The sequence below is a fragment of the Leptopilina boulardi genome, unplaced genomic scaffold (genome assembly GCF_019393585.1).
Source record: "Leptopilina boulardi isolate dan_hultmark-lab unplaced genomic scaffold, ZJU_Lbou_2.1 LbouV2_211, whole genome shotgun sequence".
In the NCBI taxonomy this organism is placed as follows: domain Eukaryota; kingdom Metazoa; phylum Arthropoda; class Insecta; order Hymenoptera; family Figitidae; genus Leptopilina; species Leptopilina boulardi.
The window spans coordinates 683,986-702,132 of NW_026137765.1; the positions used below are offsets into that span (position 1 = coordinate 683,986).

At 31.5% G+C, this 18,147-nt stretch overlaps 1 protein-coding gene across 6 annotated transcripts in view; it reads left to right on the forward strand.

The window, feature by feature from the left end:
* LOC127278814 (inactive rhomboid protein 1) overlaps nucleotides 1–18,147 on the forward strand; it is a 174,160-nt gene that overhangs the window by 48,228 nt on the left and 107,785 nt on the right. For all 6 annotated transcript variants that reach the window (XM_051300715.1, XM_051300716.1, XM_051300714.1 and 3 more), the window contains 3 exons: nucleotides 7,229–8,794; nucleotides 8,966–9,529; nucleotides 10,805–11,326. In XM_051300715.1, the coding sequence (XP_051156672.1) occupies nucleotides 7,260–8,794; nucleotides 8,966–9,529; nucleotides 10,805–11,326 (2,621 nt within the window). In that variant the 5' untranslated portion in view covers nucleotides 7,229–7,259. The remainder of the gene's footprint in view (nucleotides 1–7,228; nucleotides 8,795–8,965; nucleotides 9,530–10,804; nucleotides 11,327–18,147) is intronic.

The following is an 18,147-nucleotide window of genomic DNA, read 5'->3' on the forward strand; positions in this document are numbered from 1 at the left end:
ATAACGATATATGTTCATAGATACATATATATATATAGGAAAATGTTTTCTTTTTTTTATGAATGATCATTTCCTTGTATCTTTTTTTACATCCTTCATGACATTTTGATACTTCCGAGACTCTTTATGTCTCTGCGTAAACCATGCTTGTCGTTTCCGACCTCGAAAATCCGGAAGCTTTTCAAAGACCGTTGAGCTTTATTCCTCTCTCTTTCTCTCTCTCTCCTTGCTATATCAAAGACATTCCCTTCACTGTGCATATATCAAAGATCATCAATTTCAAATACCTTCATATATATATATACACGGAGAAAAATGACTTATTGTACTTAAATCTGAAACTAACAAATTTTGTTTGGTCTATACAACAAATGTGTATTGTTGCATTAACAATATATTTGTTCAAATTTTTAGTTGTTACAATACAAATTTGTTGTAAGAAATAATAAAATTTTGTTGTGGTAAGAAATATATTGTTAGTGCAATAATACAGATTCAAAATTTCAATGTTATCATCGATTAAAAATAAAAGAATAGAGTATCATTCGGTAAAGATAAAATGTGTAAATTTGTGTCCGAGTCCTTCTTCTTTAAGCAAGGTTGACTTGTCAAGGGGTCGTGAAAGGGTTGAGTTGCAAGCTCTATGTGGGGGATTATGAAGCTCCCTTTCATGTGGCTTCCTGCAAGCAATATCGCCTCTTTCTACCTTTCGGGCATATATACACAAAGCTCGTATATACATGTCTACATATATATATTTATTTATATATATATACATGTATTGTATATACATATATACACACCTCTTGTCATCCTGCGTGAAAAGATAGGAAGAGAAGCATAAACGACAAAACCATAGCCTGTGGCGAATTTCAAAGCACTGATAAGGTCTCCAAGTCTTTTGAAAATTTCAAAATTATTACAGAATTTTAGATGCGAATTTTATGCATAATTATTACAGATTGTATTTAATGCACGTGTCTTATATTGTTTCATGAAAAATGTTGTATTAGGTCATATGGAAGTCACACCATTTGTTTTTATATAACAATAGTATTATATACTCTGAGGGCATATAAGAAAACCACTGTCTGTGGTTGTGGTTTCACAAATGGACAACCATAATAATTCAATTGTCATAACCACATTATTTTATGGTAGGAGAATTGCATAATTGATATCCTTGGTGTACCTATCATGTTTCATTAATTCGAGAAAAGTGATAATGAATTCTATCCATAATTTTGGTTTAGCTTCTAGAATTCCGTACTTGATGTTATAGTGTCAAATTCATGGTATTTACAAATATATCAATTTTTTGCATAATTTTTTATTTGTCAATTAATGTAAAATCAAACCTTTGAAGTTTTCTTGCAATACTATTTTTTTTTCTATTTTTTTACGTTCACTAATGAGTCAATTAACTCTATACAAGTATTTTAATTACATTTTATATATTTTTTACCATTAAAAACTGTTTTGTTTCATCATAGACAATATAAATCCATTAATTATTCCAATTAATTTTAATTGACTATTTTCTCAACAACAAAAAAAAATAGAGATGGTACTTAATCACACTCCAATTATTCTGAATACCACACATAAAAAAGGGAAAAATTATAGGTACACGCACATATACATATATTGAAAAATAATTATTTTCCTTTATTTTTCGTTTGAGTTATTTTTAATTTAGAAAAAAACTTTTCTTTTCTTTTTTTTAATACCAAAAGAATTGAATTTTTGATTTTGTTCTTCTCTTTCTCTTAAAAACGAACAAGTTCGTGACAAATGTCGTAGACGAGACTCAATTCTTTTCAATCGGGAGCAATGATAGCAATTAATTCGTTTGACGATCGTATAGGCTTTTACGAGAGAGAGAGAGAGAGAGAGAGAGAGAGAGAGAGAGAGAGAGAGAGAGAGAGAGAGAGAGAGAGAGTTCCGCGTCGTGGTTGGCACCACTATCAAGTCTTGGCCAAATTCCAAATTGAATCCATTTAAATACTTGATCTACCACCGGAAAGCAAAGGGGTCATTTCACATCTTCCTCTAATTTCCGATTTTATGAGACTTTCTATCGTTAAAATTCTCCCCTTCTACTTTTTATTTTTCACAAGTTAGTTGTTAATACACCACATATGCTCTTCTAACACACTTCTCAATGTTTTCTATTATATGTATCTCTGTTGAAAAATTTTGTATGAGTTTCGACAATTATGATAACATATTATAATTATGATGATCCTATACCCATTATATTTAACATATGTGATATAAATATTTGTAGAAGCGCAACATTTAGCTAACAAATAACTTTCTATGACCATCACGAACATAGTAAATGATTAATAATAATAATAAACACCAATACAAAATCATTGTACACACTCGTTAGTCCTCAACATTAATTTGCTCTCTAAATTTTGAATCAGCAATAAGTATACCACTAATTCTAATTGTGATACTAATACGCTGCATTAGAATTAGTGGAATACTTATATCTTTGGGAATCAGTAAAATTTTCTTAATTCAGATTTAGAAGCGATATTGTTTGTTGGTACTTTTATTCGATTTTATATATACATGATCTAATCATAATTACTATTTTGTAATTGCTATTTTTTAATTACTATTCTTTAATCACTATTCTTTAATCACTATTCTGTAATTACTATTCTGTAATTACTATTCCGTAAGTACTATTTCGTAACTACAATTTGTAATTACAATTTTGTAGCAGTACTAAATATTTTGTGTCTCTATCAGCATTTTGGAAATTCTATGATTTGTGTAATATTTATCGTTAAACATTTACATCTCCAATCGCTAAATTTTCCAAACAGATAATCCCCCTGGTGTGCTAATTTCCAAAAAAAAACTTATCTTCATTTTCTGATATCTATAATTTTGTCAATTTATAGAATTGTTTTGAAATCGTTTTGGTTCTCTGTGAATAGATATATACAACAAAAAAATTTCTAGTTTTGTTCCAGTTTCTCGTTTGTATATCCCAACACATAAAATACAAGTTTAGTTTGAAATCGGTGATTGACATAGTTGGATAGTGTTGTCAGTGATGAAGTTTAGAACACGGTCCATTCAGTTTCTCATTAAATGAAGAGCAATTAGTCAAGGGAGTTGTAAAATGGAATGGAGCATGGTCAAACTACTTTATCTCTTTGATAGAACTTCGCACCCTGAATATGTGTTTATATACACACCTTAAGCTGGTTTACATCCTGGTAAGACAAGGCTATTATTTTTGTTCTGTCGACATAACTACTGCTCTCCAAAACCTCTTCACACACATATATATATATAGGAAAATGGACATACCAACACATATATAATTCTCAACGAATGTGTTTTTGGGGAACATTTGCGTTTCTGCGTTCAAATGCACGTTCATGTATTCTTCATTGTAGAATTTAGTGTGGAGAATATATAGTAAAACAGTTTTATCTCCGTTTTAGTATAGTATTCAATACGCACAAATCCTTCTCTATTCGACGCATTTGTTTTTTTTTTTACAAGAGAGGGTTTTCCAAAAATTCACCGTTGTACACTTTCACATATATGTTTACTGAGAGATTTAAAGTTCGTATTTCCGACTTAAGTCGGAAATTCTCGGATTTTCCCACTAACAGAGAGAACAATGCGAGAGGATTGTCTAAATTTGGCAAGATTTATGGAATTAAGAATGCGACCTAGAATGTTTCCGATGTTTCAGTATTGGGCGAATAGTGAAAAATGAGTTGGCGCATTGTCAGTTTAAATGTCCTTGAATAATGATTTAAATCTTTGTATATTATTTGAAAATTCGAGATTCTGTTCTGCAATTTTTCTTTTTGAAATATTCAGATAATAATTCAAATATATTAGGAAGCTTTTATAATTTTGAATAATTATATAAGTTAATTTTAATAAACAATTTTATGCTCTCAAAATGATACTACAATTAATTATTATTATTAACTGTATTACAATTTAGTAACATAAAATTCATAACCGGAATTTAAACTATATAATGTGAAATTATGTGTGCACATTATATATATATATATACCCTATTTCATATCAGGAACATTAAACTTAAAGTTTCTTACAATTGTTGCAGCACTTAGAATTCATCTTCAATATAGTTATCAAGTTAACAAGTTTTCCAAGAAACACTTTATCCTTCAAAAGTTTCACAATCGAATCTTCTCAGAGAGTATATAAAATTATCTTAGACTGTACAATTATCTTCAAAATATAATATATGAAGTTGTCATTAGAATTTAAAGTTTAGAGAGAGAGAGAGAGAAATATTTCAATTTTAGGAACTATTAACTGATAATTCAGTAGATATTTTCTTCAAGTATATCAACAGAAATTGTTAAGTAAATATTATTTATTTATTTAGTATTTTTATTCTATATGTCATAGTAATGCCCTACGATGGTGGGTACAGATTCCTTGAAGAAGGAAAAACGCATTGAATAGTATAAAAGGATATCGGATTTATATCAGCATCACGTAGGATACATTTGTCGTGAGTTGTATGTTTTTTTTCTAAACTGTTTTGGAATTGGAAAATGGATACACAGCCTTATAGTGTTCGATTGCTTAAGGCTCGTCGATTCGACAAATTTCCGGCTTTCAAAATGCGTTTCACGTTCCAAACCCGAAATTCAGGAGCTTCTCATCGACTCGCCGTTTCTCTGGGTACTTCCGATAGAACGAAACGACGGATTTGACAAATGGATGTATCCGGCAAGTGACACTCTAGGCCTTGCACGTGACACATGTGACGTGTGTATGTGTGTGTGTGTACGGACTCATGTGACCTCGATCATCAATAGAGCTCAGAAATTCGTCATCATGTCAGACGTTTGCCCGAATCGAATAAACAAATTCATAATACAAATCTGACAAAATTTTGAGAAATGTTTAAATATTAAAATAATAATTCTGTTTCTGCATTTTATATAACTAAGATTCAATGGCATGTCTGTTAAATCGATGTTGAAACAAATTGAAACAAAGTAAATTTGCAAGTAAATTAGAAATTGGTAAATACATCTCTTTCTCTCTTTTCGCTTACATACTATATATCTTGGAAGAGTTTAGTTTGTGTGTACGGAGAAAGTTTTGAAAAAGTTTTGTGATTTCAGTAAGATTGTAAAGCGCAATCATCCAATGAAATGGAAATCTTTTTGTTGCTTTCATTTAGAAAAGTTTTATTTCTTCTTCTAATAGCTTTTAAATTAAGACAATCTTATAAATGCCTTCGGCGAATTATATGATTCCGTATATAACCTTCTGAGAACTTTATAGTAGTGCACATTAAATCATTCGAGAGTTTTTGTAAAGAACAATGAAAAACGATATCTTCAAAAAGTTACACTCACTGTAAAAGTTTATTCAGAAAGTTTCATCTAATATTTCCAAAGTTTTAAATATATCCTAGAAAAGAAAATCAAATGAGAAGGCCCAGAAAGTGTTTCTAGTGTGTGTTTTTTTTCCTCATACATATATACGTGAGCTCACGTTCATATCACTAATTGCAAAAACTGCCGGGAGCAGCTGCCATAGTATGTTTCCCTCCCCGTTTTTCATTCACATCTTCTATGTTAACATCCTTTCTTTCTCTTCTTGTATAGAGAGAGAGAGAGAGAGAGAGAGAGAGAGAGAGAGAGAGAGGTAAAAATTGCGAAAATGTGTGTATCTTATTCATTTGCAAAAGTTTATTGTTAATAGAATTTTAATTTTTTTACAGTAGGAGAAAAGTTGAAAAAAATGAATCAATTTGTAGAAGCAGGAGAAAAAGTAGAAAATGAATTTTATATATTTTTTGTGAGCTTGTGTTTTTCTTGGTCACAAAGGCTGTTGAGAAAACGAGAGAATCGAGTATCACGTGAAGGATCTCGCTGAACAATCCAATTTACGAATGCTCACTTGGTCGTAAACAACCATTCTCAACAAATAATGGTGAGTCTGGTTATTGCGAAATGCCGCGCGGTTGAGTTCCCAACGGTTTTACCCTGGCGATGATACAAGTAGAAATAGAGAGAGAATGAGATAGAGAGAGAGAGAGAGAGGGCGACACCAGAAGTGTGTTCGATGTAGCACAACAAGCATTGCACGACGACCAGGTGGGTTATAAGTTTTTACTGGTTGCTTCATACTGCATCGTTCACTTACTTTGGTAGCACCAGCTGCGTTTTATCTCGACAACACACCAATCTAATGACGACACAACATTTCTCATTTTCACCTATGACTCTTTCGCCTAAAATAGTTAATATGAAAATACAATGTTTATCATCAGCATTTTAGTTTAATGATTATATTAATTAATAAATACTAGTTTTCTGTCCGAAAAAATCTTTAAATATATACATGTTTGTGAAAATAGGTCAAATTCAGTAGTTTCTGCCATACCCTTTGTGAGGACGCGATGAATTTAAAATACTCCACTCGAGAGCAACGGCATTGACACGTTTCACTGGATTTTCATTTCGATGGATTGTGTATTCAACTTCAAAATAATTGATTCAATACTGGAAAAAAAACCCATTTTTTATTATTCTGTCAACTCCAAAAGACGCAGTATTGATTTAACTTTTATATTGTATATGTCGCTATTTTTATCTCAAATAGATTAGTTGTGTTGTGTGTTTTAACCTGTGAGGAAAAAAAGGCTCAAGAATATTGCGGAATTGAACCATTATTTTTTTTTGGTCTATCGCAGGAAATTTATGAGTTTGGATAGTTCGCGGTCATCGATTCGCGATATCCTCTGTCGTGTTGTGGACAACGAAATGTCGATTGAGTCGTTAACGGTAGTGAGCTAGGGCCATGATTGCTATATTTCCCAGTAATTCCAAACCCGAACAGTCATTACATATGGCCGCACGCGTCATTCGTTCCAACATGTTCGATCTCGGCATCAATTAATTTGTAGTCGATTACGCGCCGTTCTCTATTTTAGCCTGATGTGTATAGAACTATATAGTAATCACTCTTGAAAAGCTTTACTGTTATTGTTCGATTGGGTCTCTAAAATATATTTCCAAACACTTCATATCCTTTTAAAAAGTTGTGCGTCCTACTTTCATATTAAATTTCGTTTGTCTAATTTTAAATTTAATGCACCAGGAAAGGTTTTAAAATAAGATAATACAATAAACGCAGAACATTTTCAGACTGCGATTATATAAAATTGTTTTTCTAATTTCAGATGTCCTGACAGCGGGCCACGGGCCACCAGGATGCCGACAGACGATGACTATGGCCGAAGAGAACGTCTTCTGTTGCACCAGCACCCGACTGCTCAATACCGACCACCTTCAACGTCTCCAGTTCCAGGCTCGAATTCCGCAAATTCTAGAACCTCTGGTATCCAAGTTGAAAACACCAATCCTACGGACTGTTACCACAAGCACTCCGAAATTCGATCTTCCTCATCAGCGTCACTCCCTAATCAGGAGCGTTACCAGGATCAACGATCTCAAACCAATGATCATGGATCACGAGATCGATTCGAGAAATCCAATGAAAATATCAACGAGGCCCATTCCTCAGAGCCACGTTCGATTCAGCCAAACTGCGATCAATACGGAATCGTTCAGAACCAAGAAAGATTCCAATCCACCAATCATCAATATTCAGGGAGATCATCTTGTCAAACAATCTCACAGAATATCTTGGCCGATCGTTACTCAAGATACAGTGAATCCACTTCGATTCATAATCAGCAATCTTCAGGATCTGTTTCGGAGAGATATGGACACACAGATTCAGGATTGGTGTCATCTGCAAATGAATACGCCAACACAAGTATCTTGGCTTCAGCCTCAGGAAATCCATTCTCACCAGATACATTCCCATCACCACCATCTCCAGCACCAGCGAACGATCGTTTCGTGCCACCACCACCACTCTCGCCTTGTCCAAGCGAAAAATATTCTTCGTCTCAGAGTTTGGCTTGTTATCCTCCTACTGATCGGGTTTTGCCCTCCAGTTCTCCGAGTCCCAGGGATCGTTTCGGTACAGCGCCAACTTCACCGATTCCTTCAGGAAAGGATAGATTTTCCTCATCAGAACGACTTTTGGTTTCATCGGCATCAATTCATGACACAAAAGATCAACAACGTTACACGGCATCATCCACTGAACAATTACTTGCATCACCAGTTTTGGGTAACTTACAAAGTGACAGATGCCTATATGCCACTGGTAAAGATTCGACCACATCCAAATTTGGAATTTCATCAGAAAGATTGGTATCCTCCTCTCCTATTCATGCACCAGTACCAGAAAGATTTACAGGAAAGTCTTCTGATAGATATATGGTCGAATCGCCAATACACGAACGTTATCAAACTTCATCGAGTCATCGCGATAGATTTGCTTCAATATCATCAGTCACAGAAAGATTTCTGTCGAGTTCTCCAAATCCAGAGGGTGCACATCAAAGATATTCTTCGAGCGAGAGAATTTTGTCATGTTCTGGTGCATCTGATCAGTCTAGAAGGTATTCCAGTTCGGAAAGGAGCGGTGATGGTTCCTGTCAGAAATACGGCGAAAGATCGAGTTCATCTCCAGTACCCGCAGATTTTACTAGTAGATTTACTGGATTTCAAGATGTTGGACAGAGATTTGTCATCTCAAATGAGAGATTCAGTGACTTATCAATGCAACGATATGGACAGTCCAGGTCTACTGACAGATATTTGGCGACTGAACGATACTTGGCGACTAATTCTCCTGCACACGATGGCAAAATGGTCAGCGATTCGAATAGGTGAGTAAATTTATATATTCCTTTTGATTCCTTAAAGGTTAGGTTAGATTTTTTCGGCGTCTGCTAAAATCACGTGACGCCATGATACCTCCAGGGGCGTACCCTAACTTTTCATCTCCAGTCATTTTTTGTTTGTTTTCTGATAAAATTTAATTATTAATTAATTTACAGACATTCATCGTCCTCGACGGATCGACTTCTCGCTTCATCATCGCCTTCATCATCTGAGACGAGTCGTTACAATCCTACGTACGGCACTAGTATTCAATCAACAACAGACCGATACAGTATGTCCCCTACACCAGATGGCAATACAGGTCATCGAAGCTATTCACAGTCCTCAACGAAAGGCAATGAAAAATATCTTCAAGTATCAAAGTCTGCACAAAATTACGGCAATGATCGTTATCAACTCTCCAATCAAAGTGAACAATTCGAAAGATCGACTCAGGATCGCTATAGCATCGAAAGGTACACTTCTTCCATCAACAGTGGTGGTGGAAACGATCGATTTCAATCCTCAAGTTCTGAACGCTATCATAGCTCTGCTGAGCGTTATTCTCCAGCTCGCACCAATTCCGACAAGTACCTTTCGCTACCAAAACCAAAAGAAAGGTATCCAACTGGTCGCATAGCAACCTCATGCACCTCTATCACTGGTGGATCTTCCGAGAGAAATTATGGATCCGGAAATGGAACTTACGTCCCACCCACTGCTCACACACCAGTTGAAAGGTGAGTTTTTTCGTTTTCTTCTTTTTATTATACTTCATTTGAATAGATCGAATTTATATATATAGAACTAGAAAATAATCCAAGAATTCCAGAAATAGACAAATTTCATTGTTCATTTTAATTGAAAATTGTTTTCTTTGCTCTTTTATCAATTATAAAAGCGGAGAATTTGAAGGCTTTTGTTAGAAAAATTAAATTACTTTCCAAAAATAACTTTTTACAATTAAGATTTTACAGATCAGAAAGGTTTTATTTGCTTTGTCTTGAAAAAATTACAAAAAAAAAAAAAAATAAGTAGCTTAACTTGCCTTTTTCTCTTTTGTCATTATTATAAATATATATACTTTTATAATTTAAGAGGCTAAACTGTTTTGTTTAATTACATTATTATTTGTCTTTGACATTATTTTTCCAAAGACTTCTTTTCATTTTAAAAAGCAAAATCTAATTTACAGTGCGCTAAAGAAAGCTAAAAAAAATGTCACGCTCTAGAAATAACCTTTTAAAGAATGTGAAACACTTTAAGCACAAAGTACAAAATACGAGCTTTGAAACCATCCCTAGAATTCTTGATAACTTGTATGGATTGCGAAGCTATTTGCTGTAAAATGCAATAAGTTTTTTCACCCCTCGTTAGATGTTAAATTAAATAGTTTTAAATTTCTTTTATTTTTTGTAAATTAATTTTTTAAGTTCTATTAACAATTTGTGATGTTTTATAAATTCATTTTTTTTGAAAAGAAAATTTAAATTATTTTTGTTCTGTAATGGACATTTAATAATTATTGACTAATATAACAATTATGAAATAATTTTTTTCAAAAATAAAGTAAGAAGTTAATGCGGTTACAGTTTTTGCATGCAAACTCTATAAATGCAGATCTTGATTGGTCGTTTATAATGGGAAATTAGTTTTTCTACTGGTAGTGACCAATCAAGTTCTGCATAAATTTTTCCTGAGATAGTGAACAGAAATACACTTTTAGAATACAGCGCAGCGTAGTGGCAACAAATAGAAGTAATAGATATGCGAAATAAGAGTGACAATTAGGTTTCCACTTATAAAAATACCTGCGATAACAACACAATTAATTTTGATTACAAATATAACAGAATAATAAATAATTAAATAATAGAAGAGTAATTTTTATTGTTTACACAAAAAACGAAAGTTAGGAAATAGGATTTAGCAGTTACAAATCTAAATCTTGCAATTTCAAGACTTGATTGAAAAGTAATTTGTTTTTCTTAATTTGAAAATAATTTAATCTACAGATATGTGCCACAACCACCACCGGAAGTTCTATATCCGGACAGATATGTAGACAGATATGTGCCACCAAGCGCACATACACCAGCTGATCGTTATGTGCCAGTGACAGATCCAGGTGATCCTTATATGAGACGTGATTTGGGGTTTCATCATCATTATCGACTACCACCACCAGGATTTGCCTATCATCAAACGCATTTCCGGTTACGTGGTTTTGCTTATCCATCACCGGGACGCCTTGGTGGTAGTCCCGGTTCAAGTAGTTCAAGTAGTTCAACTTCTGCACAAAGAGACAGTTTTTCAACGTCGCCTCTTTTAAGGCCCAAAGTGCGCGCTTCCGTGATTGATTATAATGCGAATCCATCGTCGTCATCGTCATCGTCACGTCATGTGTGTGGCACTAATACAACTCCATGCTGCTCCGAGGTTACTTCCGGTCAAAGAGGATGCTGCCAAACAATCAGGAGGTCACTGCCACCCGGTGCACTGCCATCGATTCCAACCCAGTCCGCCCACTCTTCATGGTGAGTACACCCTTTCTTGGGGGTTATTATTATATTCTTTTTTTTTTTTTTTGTTCTACTTTTAGAAAAAATTTCCCTTTCACAACATATGAGAATTCTTTGTGAAAAATAGAGTTCTTTATTAAATTATTTGAGAAAAAAAATTCTCTATACAATAAATATATTCTTTGTTAACATTTTTTATTTCTATACAATATTGTTTTGTAGAAAAAAATTGTTAGTACATTTTTCAAATTTTAATTAGAAAAATTCTAACATTAATATTATTTAGCGAGTTTACTATCTATTTAGGGTCGATAAAGTAGAGTGGATTCTAGGCGCGAAATATAAATCTACTGATAAAAATTCATAACAAAAACATTAGTTTTTTTTGTGAATGAAAAGAGATTTTAGATTAATAGATTTTTGCACATAAATGCATTTTTGAAAAAGTTTAATGAAATTGATATTTGACTTGAGAAAAATTGAAGGATATTATTGAAATTTAGTACGTATAAAGTCGCAAAATCTAGTTATGTGAAAAATATTTTTATATTTTTCGAAATTGTTTTCAAAATTCTTTTCAATGAAGTTTCTTCAATTATCAAAAAGAAAAGAAAATCTGTTGAATTTAACGGGTTTTCTTTTAAAAATTCTTTTTACTCGTTTTTTGTTCTTTTATTGGTTTCAAAAGTTTTTAGAGAAAAATATTGTAAAGTTGTAATATATTTTTGTTGGAAAATTCTTGAATTTTTCCTATAGGTATATATATATATACATATAGGCGAAGTTTTCACGGTTTCATGTTTGATCGTTTTAGGGACGTTTTGAAACTTTTGGAATTGTTTCATATTATACAATTTATGAGAAGTTATTTTCAATTTTTCTTTTCTTTCCTTTTCAATGTCTTTCTTTGTCTTTTCCAATATTTTTATTCTTTTCTCAATATATCTGTGTTTTATAGACTTTTTTTCTCCTTTTTTTAACATCTTTTTTTATCACTGTTTTATCTTTTTTTTCATCTTTATTTTTTGAATCAATGTCGTTTCTCTCGTTTTAAAATCTTTTTCTGCTTTCTTGACATTTTTTTTAACATTTGTCTTTAATGTTTTACTTCTTTTTTCTTTTTAATTTTCTTTTTGTTCAATTTGTCCTTTTTTTCTCTTTTTTTTCCCTTTAAAGTTTTATTTTCATTCCCTTTCTTTTTTAATACGTCCCTAAAGTTTTCAATATTTTAACAAAACTTTGCAATTTCTTTCGTGGCAGCTTCATGTAACTTTCAAAATTCTCAAGATACTGGTGTTCTGTTTTCTGACGTTCTTCAACATTTTATTTTGAATTTGTCTGGCTTTAGTATGTACGTGTTTTTTCTCTTTTCTTTTTTTAAACAAACTTTTTCTTACCACACTTTCTTTCATGGAAAATAGAATGGGGGGGAGGGGGGGAAACAATTCGTGAAAATTGGCCTATAGGAAAAAGAGTTGAAAACTTTTAAATTGAAAATCTGTGGCAAAGCGTTTTATAAAAGATTTTGTAAAAAGTTTGTAAAAAGATTTGAATCTTTCACTATCTAGATGGCTCAGTGTTGATCATTTAAATTCTAAATTCAATTGTAGCGTTTAAAGCAACGCGGGTGTCTCATTTAATGGAAAAACCTCGTAAACGAGAGTGTAGAACAAAGACTTTTGAGATTAACATTTAAATCGAAAACTACGTCAAAGAATGTTTCGTGCTTTCCGTAGTGGAAAATGAAAGACTGCGTTGAATAAGAATAATATTATATGTACAGTTGGGAGAGGGTAAAAAATATATATATATATTTTGTATAAGATATTGAATGAAAGACGTTATACGGTCCGTGTGTTTCTATGTCAACGCATGTTAAACAGGATTAGAAGAAGAGAAGCACCCACCGTAACGACACATATATACATATAATGTATGCGTTTTCATAATAATCTGCCGCTTTCGTAATAAAGCTCGAGAATTAGAATAGAAGAGCTCTGAGCCACGTAATTAGAGGATAAATGTTATTTATGTTCCTGGAAATTAGAATATGTTGGAAGCTGAACGAACTTCAGACTATAGGCACTTGGCTCAATGCCGTACAAGATTTTACTGTTTCTTACATATATCAAAGTGACAAAATGATCCCCATTAATTTCGATTTACATTATATTCTTCAAATTTTGTTCTATTTTATTTTTAAATTAACTTTTGAAAAGATAGTAAATTTATTTGTTCGCATTTATATTTTACACCTTATTTGAGAAAATATGAAAAATATTTAGAACAATTATCAATTATATAAATTGTTTAATTAAACGGTAATTTAACGTGTACTTATGGTCAGTTTTGAGGAGTCTAATTACAGAGAGAGAGAGAGAGTGACAAGATTAGTTAAACTTTACCGAAATATAATTACTGAACTCCCAAGACTCTTAGGACCTTTAGGTTTACTCACTCTCTGCCATTTCCGGTTTTAGAGATGCTGTTTGGCTTTTCCGCTTACTATTTCCCCTTTCGCATGCCCCCTCTAACCCTTAGGGAAATCCGTAGCAATTCGGGGTAAACTTTCAAGTTTAGAAATCTATCGATGCTCCAAGAGGTTTGCCCTAGGTCGACTTCTTAATTATACTAGCCATTGTAATGATAAATAATTGTTCGCTCTGGATTCGCTGAAAATTTCTGAAAGTTAAAAGTAACTTTCAAGTAAGTTCAACTCTTTTTAATTCACTCGTTCTATTTCAACTAATTTCCTCGCTTGTTTTCATTAATTTTTTACTACTTTTTTTACATTGTTTTATTAAAATGTATAAAATTTGGAAAATTATTATCATATAATTTGGAAAACATTTTGTATGAAAATAAATTGAAGAAATTTTATTCAATATCTATTTATAGAAAAGATATGTCTTTGAGTAGTGTTTTAGATGCAATTTAACAGTGAGTTTCATGTGAAAACAGAAATGAATCGAATTTATATTAGAGAGATGGGAATATCTTTTGAATCTTGCTTTTTAATGACTGACTGCGTGGCAAATCCGAAACTTTAGGAACTATATTAAACCCCCTAAGGGGGCTTATCTCATGCTATTCTCTCCTTAGTGACAAGTATGAGAATTTTCATGAAGATTCTTGGTTATTACAGTGTGAGAGAAAGACTATGCGAGTAAGGAAGGATAGAATGTTCCGTTGGTATGTAAATGCTGGCAAAGTTCATCTTTGTCAAAACTTGCCCAAGAACTTGTCACGAAAACTTTTCTTATTTTTATCTCATATCTTAATTGGATCTCAATTCGTATTATATTTTTAAATTCATCATTTTTAAAGGTTTCAAAGTTGCATTTTCCGACAGTGTAACATTTTTTTCAGAATCTTTTATTTTGAAATTTAATAATTTTTATAGCAATTTGATTTTATAAAAAAGTTGAAAATTTTTGATTTTTCAAATGTTGTAGATAATTTATTATATAAATGAAAATTGTGTCTATTACGCGTTGAACAATGTTTAATGACATAAATATATTGCAAGTCTTTGGTCGACTTTGCTCAACACTGTAGAAATAAGAAGGTGGTTTTTGAGTAAAAGTTTTAATTAGTTGGTTATCCTTGGGGCGAGATGAGTCCAACGGGGCATGTAGAGAGGTTTGTAGGAAGGAAGGAAAAGGGGGTGGTGGTTGGTGTGGTAGTAGAAAGTCAGGGCGTGACGCGGATAAATTGAAACCAGCTTTTCTCCTAGAAAAAGAACGGTTATATATATACTTTCTGAACCAGCTGCTTGAATCAGTTTTCTGTAACCATGTAACCTGTAATCTTTCCACTTTTCTTTCTTTCCACTTTTCTGCTTTTGCGTTTCATTCCCGCAAAAAAATTGGCGGCATTGTTTAAAAGCTTCTCCACCTCTCTTTTTCTCTTGAAGATTTTATATATATATATATATATATATATATAAGAAGATCATTACTATATCCGAATCAACCAAGTTGCTCTCATTCATTTAATTTCTATCTTATCTTTTTCTTCCTCTCTCGCACATCCATCTTGTCCAAGTTTTCATTCTAGACATTCAATTTTCTTGGTCCCTCGTGTATCTGAAACTGTAATCAGTGCTTTGAACAATTTTTTTTTCGAATTTTGTCCAAAATTTATAACGTTTTTATTAATGTACATGAAACGGCAATAGAAAAATATTGTCAATATTTTATATGATAAAATACTTTATATATTTAAAAGAAAAATTTTTAACGTGATTTATTTTGAATTGTGTTCTTTGAATAGTTAGGAAATTGTTGAAAGATAAAGGTTTTTGTTGAAAATAGAGAGATACTGAGTCAGTGTTTTCTTAAAAGTTTTACAAAACTTTTCTTTAAAACGATCATGAATTGAAGGAACGTAAACTGCATCAGTGAAACTTATCTCGTTACCTCAAAAACGATTTTGTTTGCATTATATGGAAACAACTCGTTTGGATTTCCTCCGATAATTTGTAAATTATGTTAGTTATAACTCTTGTGTAGATTTTATTTTCTCTTTAAATTGGAAATAATAAAAAAACAGGTATTATTTAAAATAGTATTGATTTCATCATGACAAGGTTTAGTTAAAGACTATGAGAATCATATAATTTAGTTAGAATACATATACATTTTAGTAGAAATCGAAATTTATATCAGATGTTTCGTCCTGAGAGAATAGTTACATCTCTCAAAATGCGAATTTCTCATGTAAGAACTGTCTGCTCGAATTTATCCATCCTCCCATTGGGAATAATTATCTCAAATTACCTTCCGCTTTTCCGTTCTCGAATCTAAAATACAGTTCCTCATGAAACGAAAATTAAGTTTCTCCCAAGTTAATGTATAAGTATAGGATATTTAAATGAAAAAATCCCAACATTTTGTAAAATCTTTCCATTTATATGTAAATAATTTATTATTTTAAATTCATTTTCTGTCACTTTAAAATTACTTTTCATTAACACGATTTATTACTTTATAATAATAATAATAATAAAAATACTAATAATAATAATAATTTAATAATTTGATAATTTCATAAAATTTATGGAAAATGATTACAATCGATATGTCTATAAATATGATATACGAAATAATTTTGAGTCCACAATTGGAATAATTGTATAATGGCGTTTGCTTGTATACATGAATTAACAACATAAATTTTGACAAATTTTAATTGAAATTTCCATTGAATGATAATTTGATATATTTTTTAATAAATGATAGAAGTATTTTCGTGTAATCTAGTGTGAAAACTATATCAATGATATAATCTGTCGATTATATATCGATTATATGTTAATATAGCCAGGGGGAGGGGTGCAACTTGTTTCTATATAAAACTATAATCCTGTTAATCTAAAAGCAATTCAAAATCATGAATAGGTCATGTCTCATTATAAATTCTAATTTTGAAATCCTATTATTCATACATGTATCTCGGATCGATTTGTCGGATCTAATTAGCCTTCGTCCTGTTATGCACATTCGTCAGTCTTAATTATCGTTCATCATTAACCACGCAACGTCACTGAACGTCAAATATCTCTTTTCAAAATCCCGCGCTCTATTGCATTAATCTTTGTCTCTGATGCATTTCTCAAAATTCATTTGTTATTTCTCATATATATGATTTTTCACTACATTTATATTTCCAATTTTTTAATCTTTTGTATCTTTAAAAAAATCAATTTTTCAAAAATTATCATACAATAATGGTCCATTGTTTTGATATAGGATTATAATTTGATATAAATATTTATTTAATAATATAGTAAAGTAATCGATTATTTGAATCAAATAATTCTTTTTCTGTGCATATTTTTTTATCATCATTATATAGAAGTATTCTATTGATATTTTCTTTTAATTACGCAAGCTCTTTTAGAATAAAGTATTATTCAAAGAATAATTATACTGAAAAGATGTAACAATAATTGAACATATTTTTGATGTTTTTTATAATCGAACTTTATAATTACGAAGATGATCATTATAGAATCTTTGCTCTCTAAATACATGTTCAATATCTACCACTGTGGTAAAACCAGATCTAATTAGAATTGTGATATCGACTATACGGAATTACAACTAGCAAGCTATTACTTTACCTGTCATATAAATAATTGCAGTTTTTTTTTACCTTCATTAATGACTCCTTTTTGAAGATAAAATTATCTCGAAATGCAACCTCTTGTAAATTTTATGTTGAACTATTTTTCTGTTACAAGATATGAATGACGTGAAAGAAAATATGAGAAAAGAGTCTATTTTCAGAGTTTTATATATATATCTATATTTGAGAATGTTGAACTCGCATAAGGTATTTTCTAATTAAAAATGCTTTCAAATTAAAATGACTGAAATTTTATATTATTTAAGCAGGTATTTTTTTTTTTTTTTACATAAGAGCCATTCATAGAGTAAATGAAGTTTTTATAAAGAACAATTTAGTTATTTTTTTATTTTTATATTTCACTTTTTCTAAAAAAATATTTTATAATATAGATTATTACAAACTCTATTAAAAGATATAACATATTGACTATAGAGAAATATAGATATACACATGCATTTATCAGATTTGATGCTGCGGGCCAGAAAGTTATAACTTTCCAAAAACTCGTAAATTCTGTACGAGAATCCCATATAAAAGAGCAATAAACCCTTTAGGGAAACTTCATCGGTCCACACGCATCATCGATAACGCATAAATGTTTACCGCATTATGCCCTAGGAAAAAAAAGAGAGAGACAGAGGGGAGGGGGGGGGAGTTGAGAGGAATGGTCAATCTATAGGTGATTTCATTGCGAACAAAGA